Source organism: Achroia grisella, unplaced genomic scaffold (genome assembly GCF_030625045.1).
Source record: "Achroia grisella isolate CSIRO2021 unplaced genomic scaffold, CSIRO_AGI_Agris_v1 utg3972, whole genome shotgun sequence".
Classification (NCBI taxonomy): Eukaryota; Metazoa; Arthropoda; class Insecta; order Lepidoptera; family Pyralidae; genus Achroia; species Achroia grisella.
In genome coordinates this window covers 628,185-647,596 of record NW_026712838.1, presented here as the reverse complement: position 1 = coordinate 647,596, position 19,412 = coordinate 628,185, and the positions used below count along the sequence as shown (strand labels likewise).

At 31.4% G+C, this 19,412-nt stretch overlaps 3 protein-coding genes across 5 annotated transcripts; 1 reads left to right on the top strand and 2 right to left on the bottom strand.

Annotated features, from left to right (window-relative positions):
* The first annotated feature begins 9,777 nt into the window (after nt 1-9,777).
* Nucleotides 9,778-16,437, top strand: LOC131844124 (endoplasmic reticulum-Golgi intermediate compartment protein 3). 2 transcript variants are annotated; one of them, XM_059192918.1, is made up of 9 exons: nt 9,778-9,909; nt 10,347-10,417; nt 10,498-10,656; nt 11,128-11,267; nt 11,554-11,627; nt 12,025-12,190; nt 12,273-12,462; nt 15,292-15,493; nt 16,302-16,437. In XM_059192918.1, the coding sequence occupies exons 3-9, from the start codon at nt 10,521-10,523 to the stop codon at nt 16,435-16,437; spliced, it is 1,044 nt and encodes a 347-aa protein (XP_059048901.1). In that variant the 5' UTR covers nt 9,778-9,909; nt 10,347-10,417; nt 10,498-10,520. The 2 variants fall into 2 exon arrangements, with proteins under 2 accessions (XP_059048901.1, XP_059048900.1); XM_059192917.1 differs by lacking the exon at nt 9,778-9,909 and having other exon boundaries at nt 10,076-10,417.
* On the bottom strand, nt 12,469-14,450 carry LOC131844127 (reactive oxygen species modulator 1). The gene is made up of 2 exons (XM_059192921.1): nt 13,263-14,450; nt 12,469-13,166 (listed from the first exon to the last, which is right to left on the bottom strand). The coding sequence occupies exons 1-2, from the start codon at nt 13,391-13,393 to the stop codon at nt 13,058-13,060; spliced, it is 240 nt and encodes a 79-aa protein (XP_059048904.1). The 5' UTR covers nt 13,394-14,450; the 3' UTR covers nt 12,469-13,057.
* Nucleotide 16,438: 1 nt separating the features above from the next.
* On the bottom strand, nt 16,439-18,376 carry LOC131844125 (transcription termination factor 3, mitochondrial). 2 transcript variants are annotated; one of them, XM_059192919.1, is made up of 4 exons: nt 18,127-18,376; nt 17,472-18,046; nt 17,123-17,337; nt 16,439-16,716 (listed from the first exon to the last, which is right to left on the bottom strand). In XM_059192919.1, the coding sequence occupies exons 2-4, from the start codon at nt 17,993-17,995 to the stop codon at nt 16,439-16,441; spliced, it is 1,017 nt and encodes a 338-aa protein (XP_059048902.1). In that variant the 5' UTR covers nt 17,996-18,046; nt 18,127-18,376. The 2 variants fall into 2 exon arrangements, with proteins under 2 accessions (XP_059048902.1, XP_059048903.1); XM_059192920.1 differs by lacking the exon at nt 18,127-18,376 and having other exon boundaries at nt 17,472-18,109.
* Between the last annotated feature and the right edge of the window lie 1,036 nt (nt 18,377-19,412).

Genomic DNA, 19,412 nt, shown 5'->3' with positions numbered 1-19,412 from the left:
TCATCCATGTAAAATGAAAACAAATGTGTCTATTCAATAGTGTTTAAGTTTATTTGAATAATGTTTATTTCTATTTCTATTTCTCGAGTACCACAAATATTCAATATCATTTTAATGATTTTACAATCTTGCATGAAATTTAGAGAGAGCAAATTATTGTCGTCGTTTATTTACTAGTCATTTGGTCATCACGTAAAATTACAGAACTTATTTCAGAATAATGTTATAATTAGAGGAATACCCTTTAATATCCCCTACCCTATGTGGTATGGAGGACTTACATTATTGCTAGCAATGTACCATGGCAGATCGATGTCCATGTGCTCTCCATAAAACTCTAATAACTCTAATTCCTCACAAGATAGGCAATTATACTCTTCTTCAACATCCACTGGTGTCCCACAAACGTATACCATTAACGTATGCTTGCACCATTTCTTTACCACCCCCATGCTTATAAAAAATTATGCAAAGACTGAACAGACAAAGCAATGCGAAGTGTAATAAGGACTTTCTTTATTTAGAAATAGATATAATCTTTATTCAAATAAACTCAAATAAATTCAAACTAACTCAAAAAAACTTACAAGCACTTTTGAATAGTCATATTTTGATTCTCTCATTCGGAATGCAGATTCATCACAAGAAGAATGAACAAGAAACTTGTGTGTTGCTCTTTTTAATAGATGTTTTTTTAAATAAATAATCACAGTATAACAAGTAAGAGGCATGCTATAATCAACATAGAAATCGCTACGCACTCATTATTAGTGTAATAAGATAATATTGTCACTGCTAAGGATTTAAAGTTTTTCTATAACCACATTATGATCGTTAACGAATTCTTCAATTTTATAGTAAGTTTTTTTTTTTTTTTATTTTTCTCTTCTTTGGCAAGAGGCTAGTGTTGCCTATTATGCCACTAAAAACAAGAAACGAGACGGGATAATGGAAAGGAACGGGTTAAATTTTGAATATACTCGGAATTAGTGATCATGGGTTTTAAAGTTTAATGTTATTATGGGAAATAAAAGACGCAAGAGATTTATAAATTATAGAATTAGGATGAGCTAATAGGCATACAATGGATGAAGGAAAAGGAATTTCTAATGAGATGAGTGTCTCTATAAATGAAGAACGATCGTAAGAGGAGCAGGAAAACACAATATGATTTAGATCACCCACATCTTCTCCACATTCACAGATATTATTGTCTTTTATACGTAGTTTTGTTAAATGTTCAGGGCTGCAAACATGACCAATTCGCATACGAATCAAAACACTAGTTGATCTTTTATCAAGATGTAATTTGAAAAACCACGGTTTAAGAGCTATAAACGGTTGGACTAAACAGTACTGTTTCCCTTTAATTTTGCTACTTATTGTCCAATCTTGACTCCATGAATCATGAAGACAAGACTTAGACAAGGCAGTCAGATCATGGCAAAAGTTTTTATAAGGAAAAAGATCTCCAGATAATATAGCTTCATTCGCAAGCAAATCTGCTTTTTCGTTGCCCCGAATGCCACAGTGACCCGGAATCCAAACAAAAGATACAATATGTCCTTTGAGACGAATGCTATTCAACATATCTCGGATATCAAAAATTAGGGGATACTGTTTAGATGATTTGAATGGACATTTAATTAGAGCTTGAAGAGCACTTTTAGAGTCCGTAAATATAACAGTTTGCTTAAGATTAAAAATTTTAATATATTCTACTGCTTTAAAAATTCCATAGCATTCACCAGTAAAAACAGAGGTCTCTGGTGGAAATTTAATTTTCTGAATTATATGAAATTGTGAGTGGTAAATTCCTACACCAACATTTCCTGTATGTGAGTGTTTCGATGCGTCACAATAAATTTGATGATGGCTTTCCCATTTAGAGTTTACTACTTGATTAAACATTGCATTTACATTAGGATGTTCTTTTTCTATGTTAATATCAAAATGAACATCAGGGGTACAAGTTAAAGATCCATATGCTGAACTAAATAATGGAAGACAGGGAGATCGATGAGTGGGAGCTCGGATGGCAGTAAAAGTTCTGTAACTTTTTACTAAGCAAGGTAGAGATTTATGAGACCAATAGGATGATGAAGAAACAAGATCAGAGAGCGATTGCAATTTAGGGATCAGAGGATGATTAGAAAACTGTAAAATACGAAATAAAAAATTATCAGATAAATACTGACGCCTTAAATACAATGGAGGATCACAACATTCTACTTGCATCGCATTAATGGGACTAGATTTCATGGCGCCCAATATAATCCTTAGAGCTTTAGCTTGAATATTATCCAATTTTTTTAGGGCTGTAGCATTAGCAGGTTCCAAAATAAATGTACCATAATCCATAACACTCCTTATGAGAGCATTATATATTAGTTTTAATTGAAATTGATGGGATCCCCACCACACACCCGTAAGGCATCTTAGAATATTAAGAAGTCGTTCACATTTAGCTGAAACGTATTCACAATGTGGTAAACCAGATAATTTAGAATCGAGAATTATGCCTAAAAATTTTATTTTTGTCTTTACTGGGATACACTGATTATTGTAACAGATATTTATAGGGGGTGGAACTCGCATTCTAGAAAACAGAACAACTGCACTCTTAGCCGCAGACAATTCAAGACCGTTACAATCCATCCAAAATTTTAATTTTTCTAAAGAAGTGGAAATTAAAGAACACGCTTTTTGAACAGAATGATCAATAAAATACATTAATAAATCATCCGCATATTGAAGTACAACGACATTCTCACTGTTTTGATTTACATATGACTCTAAGTCGTATGTATAGATGTTATATAAAAGAGGACTGAGTGGTGATCCCTGCGGGAGACCCTTCCATACAACTCGAGACAAAATATTAGAATCAGACAATATAACGCTAATGGATCTTTCCGTCAAAATATTAATAATAAAGTTAGTAAGTATGGGAGGAACATTCAAATCGCAAAGCTTTTTCCATAATATGTAAATATTGACATTGTCATACGCAGAGTTAATATCTAAGAAAACTGAAACTACCGACTGATTTTTAGAGAATGCCAAACGTATATCTGAAACGATCAGACTGATTCCATCTAATGTACTTTTACCCCTTCTAAACCCATACTGACTTTCAGCTAATAGTTTTTTACTTTCGACATACCACTCTAAACGAGTTTTTACTCAATTTTCAGCAATTTTTAAAAGAACTGTGGAAAGAGCTATAGGACGATATGAACTACTGTCATCGGAAGGTTTGTTGGGTTTTTTAACTGGCAATACCGTGTGATGTTTCCATGACGACGGAATATTCCCAGTTAACATTACTGAATTTATGAGATTAAGGTAATACAACATACATTCATCATTAATATTCGCTAAAAATGAATATGGAATGTGGTCATTTCCTGGAGATGAATCTTTCTTATGAGACAGAACGGTTTTAAGTTCCGTAAATGTAAAAGGACTGTCAAGAGCTGAAGAGTTTATATTTTTATTGGTGGAAAGTGGCCGCGTTATGGGATCCATATGAGATACGTAGGGTGGTGCTAAACGATCTAGAAACTCGTTAGCTGTAGTCTCTGATAATGTAAAAAAAGGAGAATCTTGGAAAGCAGATCTGTATCTTTTTATATTACGCCATACAAGGGAAAGGATGAGTATGAGGCGAAATAGAATAGAAGAAAAATGAGTAGCTTTATTGATGAGTAAGGCAGCCCCACCATACCCATCTGGCCTATCATCTCGAATACAAGAGTATTCTGATAATTTGAAATTAAAATCAGGTTTAAGCCAAGTTTCAGTTAGTGCAATAACAAGTGGTTGTTGATATTTATTGATTAAATGAATTAAATCACTTTTTTTGCTAAGTACACTTCTGCAATTCCATTGGACTACTTGATCCATTATGGAGTAGATTTTTGAATATTTCTATAAATGGGGCAACGTGGGACGGTATTATATTAGAACTTACAAGTAAGTTGATTAATGAAATAATAACTTCTTTAATATTAGATTGACTTTTATTTTTATACTGACTGTTAAGCGCACAGCCATTAGAAGGGGAGGGCATATTAAAATCTTTTATAATATTCTCATGGGCAACTTTATCATACCCAACATAGGATGGATGAGGAGATTTAGGTTTTAAGAATACGGTTTTTTTATAAGATTGTTTAAAAGCAGTATCATTATAAGTTTTTGATTCAGATATATTTTTTAAAGTGCTGAATGATGTTCCATGTGCCGATGGCGTGGAAAGGACTTCAGCAAAAGGCTTTGTAACAGCAGGGTGCAATTTTGAGGCCTCAGCATATTACAATTTTCAGCCATATATAACTTTATTTGTTTTTGTCTATTGAATTCTGGACAAGATTTGCTAGTAGAAAAATGATTTCCTGAACATAAACAGCAAAAAGCATCTTCAACATCACATGTTTCTCCTGTATGATTTTGACCACATTTAAAACAACGTGGCTTTGACCTGCATTGAATTTTAGTGTGACCATAACGACAGCAATTGAAACATTGTATAGTTGGATAAGTGTATAATTCCACTGGTAATGCATTATAACACATGAATATTCTTTTTGGTAGTACCTGACCATCAAATGTGACTACTACTGTCTGAGAAGGTTTCCAAGTGGGAGAGCCATCAACAACAACTTTGTAATTTAGCCGTCTTACTTTAAGTATATTGCCACAACCGATAGGAACAGAAATATTTTGTAATATTTCATCATATATCTAAGACCCATACGTGTAATATTAAATGTTGGTATAAAAGCCTGTAATTTGTAATCATTTAAACTGTTATGATTAATGAATGTATTAGCATCATGGTAAACTAAGAAAGATAATGCAATTTTATTTCGTCCAATGCGTTTTACACTTCCATTAATAATGTTTTTAAAATACTGTTTTTTGAGGAATTTACCAAATGTCACAGGGTGAAGTGTAGTACCGTCATTTGGAGACTTTTCTTGTCTTACTACATGAACTAAGTATGGGGCATGGTCTGTGGGTTCATACATTTTCCTTGCTACTGGTTCAGAAATATTATTATCCCATCAAAAACATAAATGTGAAATGATAGCCGAGTTTAATATTATGATATATGCCTTGATTGTTGACTTCTACGACAAAAGAGATGAGATCTAAATGGGTGCCAAGTTCAATGGTCTGTCCTGAAATGTATTTATAACAATATTACTTTCGATTGCTAGTTACTATTAATATTAAAATAGGAACCGACAAGTAACATGTTTAGAACTTGCGAAGGCTACAATATATTTCGTATATGAAAACTAGCCAAGTTAGACCTTAGGCTACAGTATATTATCTAAGTTATAAGAAATATTTTATATTGTTATAAATACATTTCAGGACAGACCATTGAACTTGGCACCCATTTAGATCTCATCTCTTTTGTCGTAGAAGTCAACAATCAAGGCATATATCATAATATTAAACTCGGCTATCATTTCACATTTATGTTTTTGATGGGATATCATTACTTTTTGTACATAAATTATACGAGGTACTTATTTATAACTAAATTAATACCAAATTATTTTTGATAAATACTGTATTTTCGAATATTTACGGGTTATAATTGTCTTTTTTTTTGTGTTATTTTCTATATTTTCTTGTAACTTTTAAATGTTCAAGTGCAATGCCAATTCAGTGTCAGGAATTTTTGGGCAAATCGGGGCGGTATAACGTGCTCAGATGGTTGTACTCTACAATAGAGCTCTCGTGACTTGGATCTAAATTGTTAAGACGTACTCCATCTAAGGTTTTAACTCTGGAGAGTCCAACGTAAACCTGCCCTTTAATAAATATAGAGGAGGCTATCTTGAGAAGAGGACTGCCAAAACTAAGGCCTTGTGATTTTTTTGACAATATGTGATGAGATGAAAGATAAATGTATCACCAACGACGTTAATCACAGTTTACTTAAGACAATAATTATATAATCATGCAAATTTGTCTAGAGTAGTGATGAATTTTATACAAAGTTACAAATATCGACTCAAAATGCAACTTATCTATTAATATAAGAAAGCGTAAAATGAAATAAAATAAAATAATAATAATAAATAAAAAAAAAAAAGGAATTACTAAGAATAAAAATTAACATCTATTAAGTTAAGTGGGTATGTGACAAATTCTGACCAACCATCTTTTTGAATAATGATGGTCTAGTAGCAAATATATCTATATTAGAGAAGTTATCATTATATGCTTTAACAATTCTATTAATTGGTGACCGAGTACCAGAGTTTGTACGACATCTGTTAACAGCGAACAATTCCTGTTTTCTTGACGTTCTCATTTGTGCTCGCGATGGAACCAACTTATCTGGTTTGTCAAAGAGGTGCAATCATATTTATTTTGGACTATATCATATAAAAACATAATCTCAAGTTGTGTGCGTCGCGATGTTAGATTTAATAAATCAAATTTCTTCAAAAGTCTGTCATAAGAAAGATGGCTATGGTAAAACTTATATTGTAATCAGCGTAGAATTTTTTTCTGTACCATTTCAATTCTATCCGAATATATATTGTAAAAAGGGTTCCAAACAGTTACGGCATATTCTAATTGAGAGCGAATAAGACTTTTGTATAAATATAAGTAAGTAGAAGGGCTTTTAAAATTAACACAGGTTCTCATAACATAACCATACATTTTATATGCTTTATTAATTATATTATCGATATGTGTATCAAGTACGAGCCTAGTGTCTAAAGTAATACCTAAGTCTTTGATTATTTCCACATTATTGAGGACAGAATTACACAATGTGTAAGAGAACTTGCTTATATTTCGCTTTCTGGAGAAAGTGATACTTTTACATTTTGTTAGACTAAGTGTTAGCTTGTTAGTTTTACAGTAACTGCTGAAACGATTCAGATCCTCCTGAAAATGTATATGATCATTGGGACCATCAATTACATGATATATTTTAAGGTCATCAGCATACAATAAAATTTTGCAAAACTTAAAGCATGAATTGACATCATTTATGAACATTATAAAAAGTAAAGGACCTAGGATAGCAATAGCATATGTTAAGCAAATACGGAATTGTTCTCTATCAACATATACATTATTTAATATCTGAAACTTCGTATTGACACGTTATAGTTCGTAAAGACGATTATGTAACAAATTGACTGTTATCTATTGAATTCTCAAGAAAACAATTTCTTACCAATGAGTTCTCATTCTCGAGTTAAAACTATACATTCCTACTTATAACTATACTAAAATTGTTATTAATTTTTGGTTTAAACTATTGTCTATACCATACGTATTTACTAAAATAATGTAATAATAATATAATCACAAATATATAAGTATAATTTAAGAAAGCTATAAATTTCGTAGCATAAATCGCAACCTTATAGGTTAGATATCGAGAAACAAAACATTGAGTTTTATCGCACCGCTCCCACACGGCGCCGCCGCGGCGCCCTATACCGAAATGCCTATTATTTAATAATTATTTATAAAAATAATGATTTTACACTATCGATGTGCGCTAAATATTGAAACAATAATTAATACCAAATCTCAGTTAATAACATAATAAATACGAAATTCGACTATACTCCTAGACAGAATCTAAATTATAGCAACTAGTGTTTACCGCTCAATGCAATATTTGAAGTTTGCTAGTTATCGACACTGATGTGAAGGGGTCAACGTAAATTGGTAATGATCGACGTTTTCATACAATATTACTTTCCGTCCAGTACAAGATGAGATTTTACGCCAGGGATCAATGTCAATTGGTGGCTATCGACGTTTTCATAGAATTTTAGTATTCGTCCAGTATAAGTTGAAATAGAATCAATTAAAGTGAAAAATTGTAGTAAAATGATAACAATTTACCAGTTTCAGATTTTTCCTTTATATTCACCTAATTACCTATCTGCATACCAAATTTGAACTTCCTAGGTCATCTGGAAGTGGGTTATAATTTTGATCTATAGTTGATCAGTGATAAAAATGACGATTTTTGGACATTAATATCTAAATAACCATTTGAGATATGTTTATGAAATTTGGAACACATATTTATCTCGCAAGTCTCAATATATGAACCAAATTTGACAGGTTTATGTGAAAGAGTTTTTGAGTTATGAGGGGGTCAAAAGTGGCTCCAAATGGTTCGTGTAAATATACACACGGTGCTGCAGGCCAGTTTACTTGAAACTCGGCTTGACACGCTGCCGCGTGTCTAGATTTTCATTTGTTTCTTTAGATGTGGATGGATGAGGGGGATCTAAATTTACAGATTGTGGAGTGGAAATCACTTCCGTGAGAGGTTTTTGTATTTCAATGCCATCATTTATGTCATCTGTACATATAATCTGTAATTTTATCTGAAGAATTTTTTTTCTCCGTTTATTACAACTTTTACAAAATCTTTGTAATATACTGCGTTTTATCGATCGATTTGAACAAGACGTATCGGTTTCCATACCCGATTCGCATGAAATTGTAACATAGTTAGAAGCCGGAGGGACGAATCCCCCCGGGTCGGGGGGATCGTCCATAGAAATGAAAAAACGAAAAACTTACCAATAAAACAGCTAATTATTTATACTAACTACAATAAACAAACTAAATAATAGATATTAAAGAACTAAATACAGTATCACAATCACTAAATAATGAAAAATATGTATAAAATTTAAATCAAAAGAAAAAACGCGCCCGCCAAGTTTAACGTTTCCCGCCTTTTTCATAGTAAGCTTTTTTGCAAAGGATGTGTTTTATTTGACATTTAAATGTTTTTTCTGGCAGATTTATAACAGACTCTGGTATTTTATTGTAAAACCTTATTACGCAATTGCCATAAAACGAATTACTAACTTTAGCCAAACGACATTTAGGTAAAATCAGTTATTTATTGTTACGTAAGTTTTTATTAGTACATTTTGAAACTGTCTATATTCTTCCTGGCATACATGATAATTTCATAAATATATTGAAAAGAAACGGTGAAGATATTTGATCCCTTAAAGCACTCTCGTAAAGACTCCCTGGAACCCATAATATAAATGGAGCGAATGGCCCTCTTTTGTAAAATAAATACTGTATTTATATCAGCTGCTTTGCCCCATAACAAAATACCATACGACATAATGCTATGGAAATAGCTAAAGTAGGCAAGTTTTGCCGTTGCCACGTCTGTTAATTATCTAATTCTTCTTACCGCATAAGCGGCAGAACTAAGTCGACTCGCCAATTTTATAGAATGAGCACCCCATTGCAACTTAGAATCTAATGTGATACCTATAAATACAGTATCGTCAACAAAATTAATAGGTTTATTTTCCAATACGATTTTTGAATCTACGGTAGATTCAAAAATCGTACCTTACATTGGGGAGAGTATATTTGATACATTTAGTTTTATTAGCATTTAGTAGTATATTATTAGCAGTAAACCATTTTAAAAAATAAGAGAGAGCACCGTTTACTTCTTCTATATCATCAATATGTCGATTAACTTTGAATACTAATGAAGTATCATCAGCAAACAGAACTATGTCAGCTATCTTTTCTACCATATAAGGAAGATCATTTATGTAAACTAAAAATAAGAAAGGACCTAGAATAGAGTCCTGAGGATTAATATTTATTGGCTCATTAATTATTGGCTTCAAACCCTGAATTTTAGGGAGTACTTAGCCATAATTTAGGAGAAAGTTATATGGTGATATGGCAACACTCTTTCTAATCAGAACAGTATTGCCCGTTCAGAGAAGATTAGAATCCCTGATATACGTAAACTTACCAACTTAAGGCTATTAGCCCCAAACTTAGATCGGCTAAGTTATAAGATCAATTATTTTCCACAATCCTACCTCTTTTCCTCGACAATTGGTTTGTGTTATTCTGTAAAGTCACCACTTGGTCTTGTTATTGTTCTTAGCTTAAAATGTGTCTGATCTAAGAGTGAGTGTGATTAAAAAAATCGTCTAAGAAGAATGAATCGACTTTTTAGAATATTAATATCGATCAGTAATAACGCTTGTATTAATAAATAAGAAACGATTTTTACAATGTCGATATTATTTTCACATCCCTTCAATATGAGTCGGTCACAGATTACAAAAAAAATATTTTATTCATTTAATTTAATTGTTTGGTGTAAGATTCCTTATATTGTAGTCCCATGTATTATGATTAAAATTAAATAAAAAATACTGAGTCTATTTTTTGAGATGAGATTGTAGCTAAAACTGCAGTAATATCATATTACAACATTATATCTAAGGTGTTTTCAAATAAACAGCCATGTCTTCTCAACTAATCGACAGGTTTAAGCAATTAGATGCCTATGCCAAAACTTTAGAAGATTTCAGAATTAAGACTGCGACAGGAGCTGCCAGTAAGTAAAAAACGTATACAAAGTAACCACAATTGATACCAATTGTTTTTTTTTTCTAAACAAATTACTATTTCTTTCAGTAACTATAACCGGTGCTCTTACTATGCTGTTATTATTTTTATCAGAACTTCACACGTACATGTCGCCTAACATTTCTGAAGAATTATTTGTTGATACGTCAAGAGGACATAAATTACGGATAAATTTTGATATTGTTGTGCCTACTATTTCCTGCAATTGTAAGTGTTAACACGAACATCATCATCATCATCGTCTTTGTAACTAATTTAATCAAATTATATTATAGAATAATAATAAACGATTTGTCTATATTAATATAATTAATAATATTTATATTAATATAGACAATGTTTAACACCTAAGAAGGTATGACGAGAACATAAAAATAATAATTAGATGATTTGCCCTTCTACTTTCCCTTAATCCATATATGATATTTGAGCAACAGGTAAGTATAAAAAATACAAGATATATATGGAAAAAGAAGAATATTAGTAGTTACATGGCTCACTAATATATCCCAGATTTGTTGTAGTGGTGACAAGCGGATATGGCTAGATGTCCGCTTGACCTCTACACACACCTTCCTAGCAACTATGATTAAATTCTAGTAACTTTTTTAATACATTCCACCACGATCATAGTAATTTTGTAATGTTATAATATTAAGTTTGGTTTTATTTCTTAAGATTTAGTTCTGGATGCAATGGATTCATCGGGTGAGCAGCATCTTCAAATGGACCACAATATACATAAAAGAAGACTGGACTTAGATGGAAATCCAATAGAGGAACCCAAAAAAGAAGAAATTGCTCTCAGTTCTACCACTGTAACTATGTATTTTTTTTCTGTAACTTACATATTGATAAGTTTATGTTATATACATATATATAATGATAATATATAAATTAAAACAATAAAAATAACTGATTATAGTGATTAAGTTTCTTAGTTTACAATCACAGTTTCTAAAATGTGGTTATTAATAAAACTATAGTACTTACTAAAAAATGTAAAACTTCTTGTAATATGTGTAAAACTGAAATATTTAAAATAATACAAAAATTGCACTATCATTAGCAAATTAATTGTACAGATTTAACATGATTTTATAGGTACAACAAAATAATTCAGAAATTGCAAAGATTACTTGTGGAAGCTGTTATGGTGCTGCCTTCAATGAATCACAGTAAGTATACAATTATAAATAAATACTTATATTGGTTTTTAGGGTCCCAAACCAAATTGGTATAGGGGATTGATAAATAAAGAACTTATGGTGTTACCACACCATACATACATGGTGGTACATAATTGGTAAAGGCATATAAAAAATACAGGGAAATAATAATAACATTTTTTTAACTTTGTAAATTGCCTTTTAATATTTTAATTATTAAAAGGAATATACAAACTTTGTCATATTACTTTTATGTATATTTCTATATGTATACATACATGTATCTTCATTCTTATTAATCTTGTGGCTACCATTACAGAAGGAATTTTTAGCAATCCACATTTTAATCAATGAATGGTCAAGTACAAGCCTGACTTGTACTTGACCATTCATTGATTAATTACAGATGTTGCAATACTTGTGAAGATGTAAAAGAAGCATATAGGTTACGGAGATGGGCTTTACCAGATTTAACAACTATTGAGCAATGCAAGGATGATGATTCCATTGAAAAAACAAATTCAGCTCTTAAAGAAGGTTGTCAAATTTATGGCTACATGGAAGTAAATAGAGTATGTAAATCTATTATTGTACAGAAAATTAACAACTGCTAACTAATTAATAAATGTTACTTAAAATATATTTAACTTTTAGGTGGGTGGTAGTTTCCATATTGCTCCAGGCAAGAGTTTTACAATTAATCATGTCCATGTACATGATGTACAACCATACTCGTCTTCAGTATTTAATACTACCCATGTGATAAGACATTTGTCATTTGGAACAAATATTAAAAGTGCTAATACTGCTCCTCTAGATGGTGTCACTGGGCTGGCAAAAGAAGGTAAGAAATTAATACATCTATATTTATGATCCTAACAATTGTGAAGTGAGTTTGTTAATTTCTTGGCAACTAGATGCTTTAGTCAGTATAAGTTAAGGTTGCTATATTATACCTGCTACTTTTTTTAGTAGAATTAACATACAGTAGTATTTTGCATATTACTGTTATTTTGGTCATCACTTTTCAATTCAATCACAACAAATTCCATTCTTCCCTCACTGTCTTACCAATACCATCCATCTATAAAAACTACACACCATCTAGCACAATCAACTGGGTGTCTAATGGCACCAAAGTTCTTTGCACTCGCAAAGGATCTATTAATTCATCCCATTCAAACAGATTAAAATATAAAAAATAATTTAGATGAAATAGCTAAGTTTTTTTTGTTAGGTTTAATGTGGAAGAAAAATCTTTTACTTTCGTACATAGCATAGAATGCCTTTTCCATTAAATATTAGAGGTGAACCTGTGTCTAAATAAAATAAACAACTATTAACTTAATTATGTTTGTAATAGGTAATTATGCAAATTGATAAACTATTTTTAGTATTAAGTATATACAAAATTAACATATGAGCTCACTACTATAATATTAACAACGTATTCCAGTCCCAATTGCCATGAAGGTACCGAAGGTTCCTCCGCCTTGAAGCATTACTTTTCCAACAGAATGGACTAGCTCACGTCCCCTAGCTCCGTATCTAGAAATAAAATACACATAAGTACAATAAGTGGTACAAGTACAATAAGTGGTACAAACGTGATAAGACAATTGAAAACATAATTTCATTTCTAACCTCAAAGCTGTAAAACCGCCGAATAGACCGCCACTGGCCATCCCAACACAGAATCCTATCATAAAACCCATTTTCATTTTATCAAAACAGGATGGACCTTGATTTTGGTACATTCCTCCAGGTACCGGCATTTTTAGTCTTACCTAACTGTTGGCCGTAATAGTAATTATAGACAGAAAATCCCTATAGTTTCTCTTATTATTTTATTACTATTTTCGTTACAGAGAATAATAAAAAATAGTGCATAAAGTCAATTAAAATCATACATAACCAGAATACCGTAACTTAAAATGTCAACGTCAATTACATAAAACGTCAATATAAAAAAAAATCTTTACTCAGGACTTTGGATACATAGTCCTTCAGTCGAACACATTTTTGTACAAAGAACATGAAAATTTAAACAAACTTATAAGCTTACACATTACAATTTTATTTTTAGTAATATTGCATTTTTTTTCACAATAGGTACAATATATTGAAATGAAATATGCAAAGTTAGATAATAAATCTTGAATGCGACGTGGAATGCTTTGTGCATGTTCCTTTGCAATTGTTTATGGCGGCATTTATCTTAAAGCAGTGGTTACATCTGTTGTTATTTGTGTGAAACGAGCAAATTATCAACAGAGTTGCCAGAATAAATATGGAAAAAACGCCAGAAAGTCCGAATTTTAAACTGGGACCTCGGACCACTTTTAAAAGCGTGGTTACTCCTTACTCATTACCAATTACTACTATAAACTATTAAAGCTACTTTAAACCAAAAACATTTCCCAAGTGTTTTATAGTATTGATTAAATTAAAAGTGTCACGTAAGGAATGCCATTAAATAATTAATTTTATAAGGGAACAAAGTAAAGCGGGGGCTATTTACCAGTTGGAATTACAAATCATAGATACAATTTATTGATTTTGGCTTTCTCAAATAATAGTAAATTACAAACCTGGTATTTACCCGTTAAAATTGAAAACCTATACGACTAAATAAAATTTAAGTGTCTGTAATTTTAAATTAACAGCTTTTTACTAAATGCATATGAAAGTATATACAAAATCAATAAATCATTATATAACAATTTGTCTTTATGTTTGTTCTTGGTAACAGTGGCGGCGTTAAGTGCCGGCGACGTCGACCGTTTTTATTTATTTTCATACAGTTGCGCGAGTAAAGAAAGTGTTTAGTACTTTGCGGGATTTAAATATATCCGAATGTTTATATAACGTAGATCGATCGATAGATAGAATCATGACAAACAGTTCCCGTCAGTACAGCTTCAGTTGAGAAAATCTCAACATCAAAATTGATTAAGACCTACTTGATAAGCACGATGAGTCAAGAGAGACTATCTGCGTTATCAGTTCTATCAATTGAAGCTGAAATAGCAGCTAGTGTTAGCTATGACATAATCCTAAAAAAGTTCAGTAAGGATAAAGGCTGACAAGTTCATCTACTTTAATTTCTATTTGTCTAATTTTTGTTATCATTGGATTAGCAATAAATCTCGTTTACTCATACATTAGTTTAACTATAATTCCACGTAATTTAACCAATGTAATTTAACGTTTTCTTGACTGAGAAAAAGGAGGTCTCGCGAACCCTAATTTCGCCGACGTCGACACGTAGTCTAACCACTGCTTGTTACCTTTGAAACGGTTGATCCGATTTAAACAAGGTTCACTCGGAGATAGCTAATGTTATAAAGAGTAACTTAAGCTACTTTTATTTCAAAAAATTTAATTCTACATGAATGAAATCGCGGGTAACAGCTAGTAGTTAATAACATATAAGCTAGTCGTTAATTAATTAATCCCCAGATATTCGTATGAAGCTATATTGACTAGCTAACGAGAAATTCCCGCAAACTGGCACAAAGCTCTAAAATGTCCTACATGAATAAATGATTTTTGCTTTAAAGAGTGAGACTAGAAATCATTATTTTAATAATCGACCACTGTAAATCCAGGTCAACAGTAGAGGTAAAAGGTAGGTAGGAAAAGAAAGAACATTCCATACTTTTATTTCCAGGTGCTGTTATGTTCCAGTACTACTTAAAAATAGTGCCTACAATGTATATTAAACTGGATAAGACAGTTCTTTATACAAATCAGTTTTCAGTAACAAGACATCAAAAGTCCGTTTCTGGTAACCATGCTGAATCTGGAATGCCCGGAGCTTTTTTCAGTTACGAACTATCGCCATTAATGGTTAAATACACTGAGAAGGAAAGGTACTTAAAAACATTGGTTGAATTTTACATAATTTGCGTAGTTACTTTTTTTCTAATTCGATGTCACTTACAGTCTTTCTACTACACTCGCGAGCAACCAAATAGACTCATGCACTATCTCTACATTCAAACATTGTTCTAAATGAAATGATACAACATTTAAATAAAAATAATATGTTATATGAAAGCTTGAAACCTAAACTTTAAAAAAACATCAACACCATAAAATAAAACAAGTACCAACATGTTCATTTGGTTTGGTTGCTCGCGAGTGTATGTTTGTGCAGTTAGAATATTGTTTTTTTTGCAACTCTTATACACCTTTTTTATCTTTTCATTTTTCCCTTATTATATATTATTTCAACTTTTATTATACTATAATTATTCTTGTTATTAATATATTTATGTTAGTCATGGTTATTGATGAATGAACTGATCGAATTTAAATTGAACTAATGGTCTGCATAATTATTTTATTGTTAGTCGCTTCTTAGGAGATTCATATAAGAAATTGTTATGGGCTATTCGAATGGAAAATAAAATTCTTTCCTTCCTTTCCTATATTTATGATGATATTGGAAAGTACAAGTGATATCTGGCCACAACACTAAAAGTACTGTAGAGCTTTCCGAGTTGTGAGCCCACACTCGTAAACATCATGTAGGACCACAACCATCATGTAGGAGGACGACCCGAAAGACTCAAGTGATTATCTAAAATAATAGTTATTGTTAATGACATAGCGGTAAAGAAATAAAACATTTAGTGAGGTATCCATTATTTATTCACATTCACATTTATGTTACAGGTCTATTGGACATTTAGCTACAAATATATGTGCAATAGTGGGAGGAGTGTTCACAGTAGCTGGTATTCTTGACACTCTTCTATATCATTCTCTTAATGCTCTTCAGAACAAAATTTTACTAGGAAAAACCGGTTAAATCAAAGTGTTTTGAGAAATATATTAAAGTCACTGATATTAGTCTTAGCATATTTATTACAGAATTCCAAATCTGTACCTTCAGCTAAAGCTATTATTGGAACATAGTTTTCTTTATTTGGATTATATTGAGCTCTTCCTAATTTCTCCAGAAACAAATGTCGCTGTTTTAACTTGAAATTTCTACACAGAATAACACCTGGACTCTTTAAAATTGTTTCATGAGGTATGTTCATAATATTATGAATATAGTGAAATCTTTCCAATAACACTTTCTGATCTACAAAAAACAAAAATACTGTGAGTTATAAAATATATTAATTAAAAACCAAAATAGTTTTTTGTTTAGATGAATATACCTGTACAACAGCAGGCCCTGGCAAGGCATTGGTGCATCATGAAGTCAGGAATAAACCAAAATCCTTTCCAGAGAGAACTGCATGAGGCCACTAGTTCCCTTTATTACTAGACTAGTACTGCACCCCCAGCTAATAAGCCAATTACCCAATTGATAGTATGGTGTGCTCTAGGACATCACATGATAATGTGATGACCTAGTGTTGTTCACATAAAGGTGAGTGTTTAATTAATTACAAGTGATACCACTCATGTGTTGCCGTTCCATAAGACTAAGATGTAAAGGGGCATTACTATTGATAATGATATTATGTATTTGGAATACATACTCAACATCCACAACTTGGGTTTCTGCAAAATTAACTGCTTCATTTCATGATCCTCAAATCCCATCTCTTCCTTTATTACAAATGTGTTGGTGTTTATATGATGAAGATTATAAGTAATAATCTTTGGTCGTTTTGTAGCCAATAATCGTATTTCATCACCTACTAAATTAAATTTATTTTGATAAAATCCCAATCGTCTGTCTATACGGATTGTACTGTAATAAAACAGGAAAACAATTTTCATTTTATATAAATCTGGTAAGAGCTCCACCAACAAGAGTGTGGCCCTTAATTACAAATAAAATAATTTCAATCCATTTATAATAATAAAAAATTATATATACCTCACCTAAACATAAGCCAAAAAGGATTTTTTGATATAATTTGCTGTATTTGATCATGTGTAAAACATTTTGATTGTAAGTAATGTATTCTTACTTTCAAATCGTCTAATGATTGATATAAGATCATAGGATTAATAGTAAAAAAAATTCCAATATTATCAGCATCAACATAGTCTTTAAGGAACAATATGTGATCTTTTATATCATCAAAATCTAGTTTCATAAGTTTTTCTGCAATATGTGGTTTCTTTTCAATTTTACTTAAATTGACATTGAGAAAAAGTAAATTTTGTAATATTCTAGACTTATTGACATAGGCTGCTAAATTAAATGTTTTTGGTAGATGTGGATTAACATCTGATAAGTCTTCATTTGTGCTTTTTATTACATTTATTTCAGAACTATCTGTCTTTATATAAGTATCAGAAACCGCATTAGCACAGCAGGGTATACTGCTCAAGTACTTCTTTCCATTAAGCCAAGTAATGTTATTTAAAATAGTACGACTAAATACGCTTCTTGGCACCATTGTGATTGAATATATAATATATAATGCAATATAGATGAGTACAGGTTACAACTGCAAATCAAAAAAGGCAATTTTAAAGTAGTGTGTAATAGAAGCCAAAAAATACTTAAAAGACATGAAAATATCGATACCTCCAACATTATTATTATATAAAATAGTTATAATGAATTGGTTAATGTCAATAATTTATAGTAATTAAAACTTTAATTACTAAATAATAACAATTATGACTTATGCAAGGCAATGGAAAAACTGTAGCAATGCGGTATTTCACATAGACATAGATATTTGGTTTCGTTATGAGTTTGTGACAGAAATTTCGTTTTTTTTTCATTAATTTATAGTTAAAAAAATATGGATAATGTCAATAACCAAGTTTGTTATATATATTTTTTTAATAATGCCTTATTCGTGACCATGGATACAAGTCCTTTAGTCGACTTGTAGGAATAATGTTACCAGGATATACAAGAGTTTTAACAATAATATATTTAAATTAAACATCACAAAAATTGTGGTTTCCTTACATATACTTATAATACAATTAAAAACAATTTATTGTGATGTTACAGCACTGTATTCATTTGTATCTATATCTAATTATTTTATATACGTTTTAACAAACAACCACGCATAATTTCAGTATAAACAAAGTTTACAAGCGTTCGGAAACGCTAGAGAGTAATTTTTAGAATACGACGGCTGTATGGAGTTATACTCTTTGCCTTTCCTATAAGGATAAAAAAAACTATGGTATATATGAAAGTCGCGTGGAGCCTCGAAGGAGTTTTTTTTACAAAAATAGAGATGAGTGCAAGCATAAACAAAAGCTTGTTGCGCTTAATCATGCAAGCATGCTATTTAATTAATAACAAACCTAACTTTTATAACAGTGTCTTATATTTATAATTGTATGTTTTAATATTAGCCAACAAATACAGATAAAATTTTATTTATTGTTAGCTACTCGCCCCGGCTTCCCACGGGTGTACATGTACTGTGAAGGATGGAGACCAAGACGACGAGCAAAAGCAAACGGCACCGTTATAGTTGTAGAATATTTGTGTAATAATGACTTATGTCATATAAAAACAATATAATATTATAAAAAATGTAGATAATAAAAAAGGTATATAAAATAGTTTCCAACATAGTCGCATCCGTGTAGCATTTTGCTACACAATTATGTCCTCATGGAGTAGGGCCTTTTTGTCCAGCATGGGTTTCCTCAGCGTGCCTCCTTTGGAGGCCACATCAGCTACTCGATTCCTAGCGATAAATCGGGTGGTATAAATTTCCAGTCGTAGTACATATCATCAGCAAAGTCTCGCACGAACTGGTAGTGGAACACGGCTAACTTGCGGTATCCACTGACAAACTGTCTCAATTTTGGTGTGCTTTTCTGCAGACTACAAAG

Excerpts from the sequence above, each read along its gene's own strand:
- LOC131844124 (XM_059192917.1), top strand. The coding sequence starts at position 10,324 with ATGTCTTCTCAACTAATCGACAGGTTTAAGCAATTAGATGCCTATGCC. Across the intron at positions 10,418-10,497 it reads GACTGCGACAGGAGCTGCCA|TAACTATAACCGGTGCTCTT; the intron begins GTAAGTAAAAAA and ends TATTTCTTTCAG. Across the intron at positions 11,628-12,024 it reads GCTGCCTTCAATGAATCACA|ATGTTGCAATACTTGTGAAG; the intron begins GTAAGTATACAA and ends GATTAATTACAG.
- LOC131844127 (XM_059192921.1), bottom strand. The coding sequence starts at position 13,393 with ATGCCGGTACCTGGAGGAATGTACCAAAATCAAGGTCCATCCTGTTTT. Across the intron at positions 13,167-13,262 it reads GGCGGTTTTACAGCTTTGAG|ATACGGAGCTAGGGGACGTG; the intron begins GTTAGAAATGAA and ends TTTTATTTCTAG.
- LOC131844125 (XM_059192919.1), bottom strand. The coding sequence starts at position 17,995 with ATGGTGCCAAGAAGCGTATTTAGTCGTACTATTTTAAATAACATTACT. Across the intron at positions 17,338-17,471 it reads CCTTTTTGGCTTATGTTTAG|TACAATCCGTATAGACAGAC; the intron begins GTGAGGTATATA and ends GTTTTATTACAG. Across the intron at positions 16,717-17,122 it reads ACCCAAGTTGTGGATGTTGA|ATCAGAAAGTGTTATTGGAA; the intron begins GTATGTATTCCA and ends TGTTTTTTGTAG.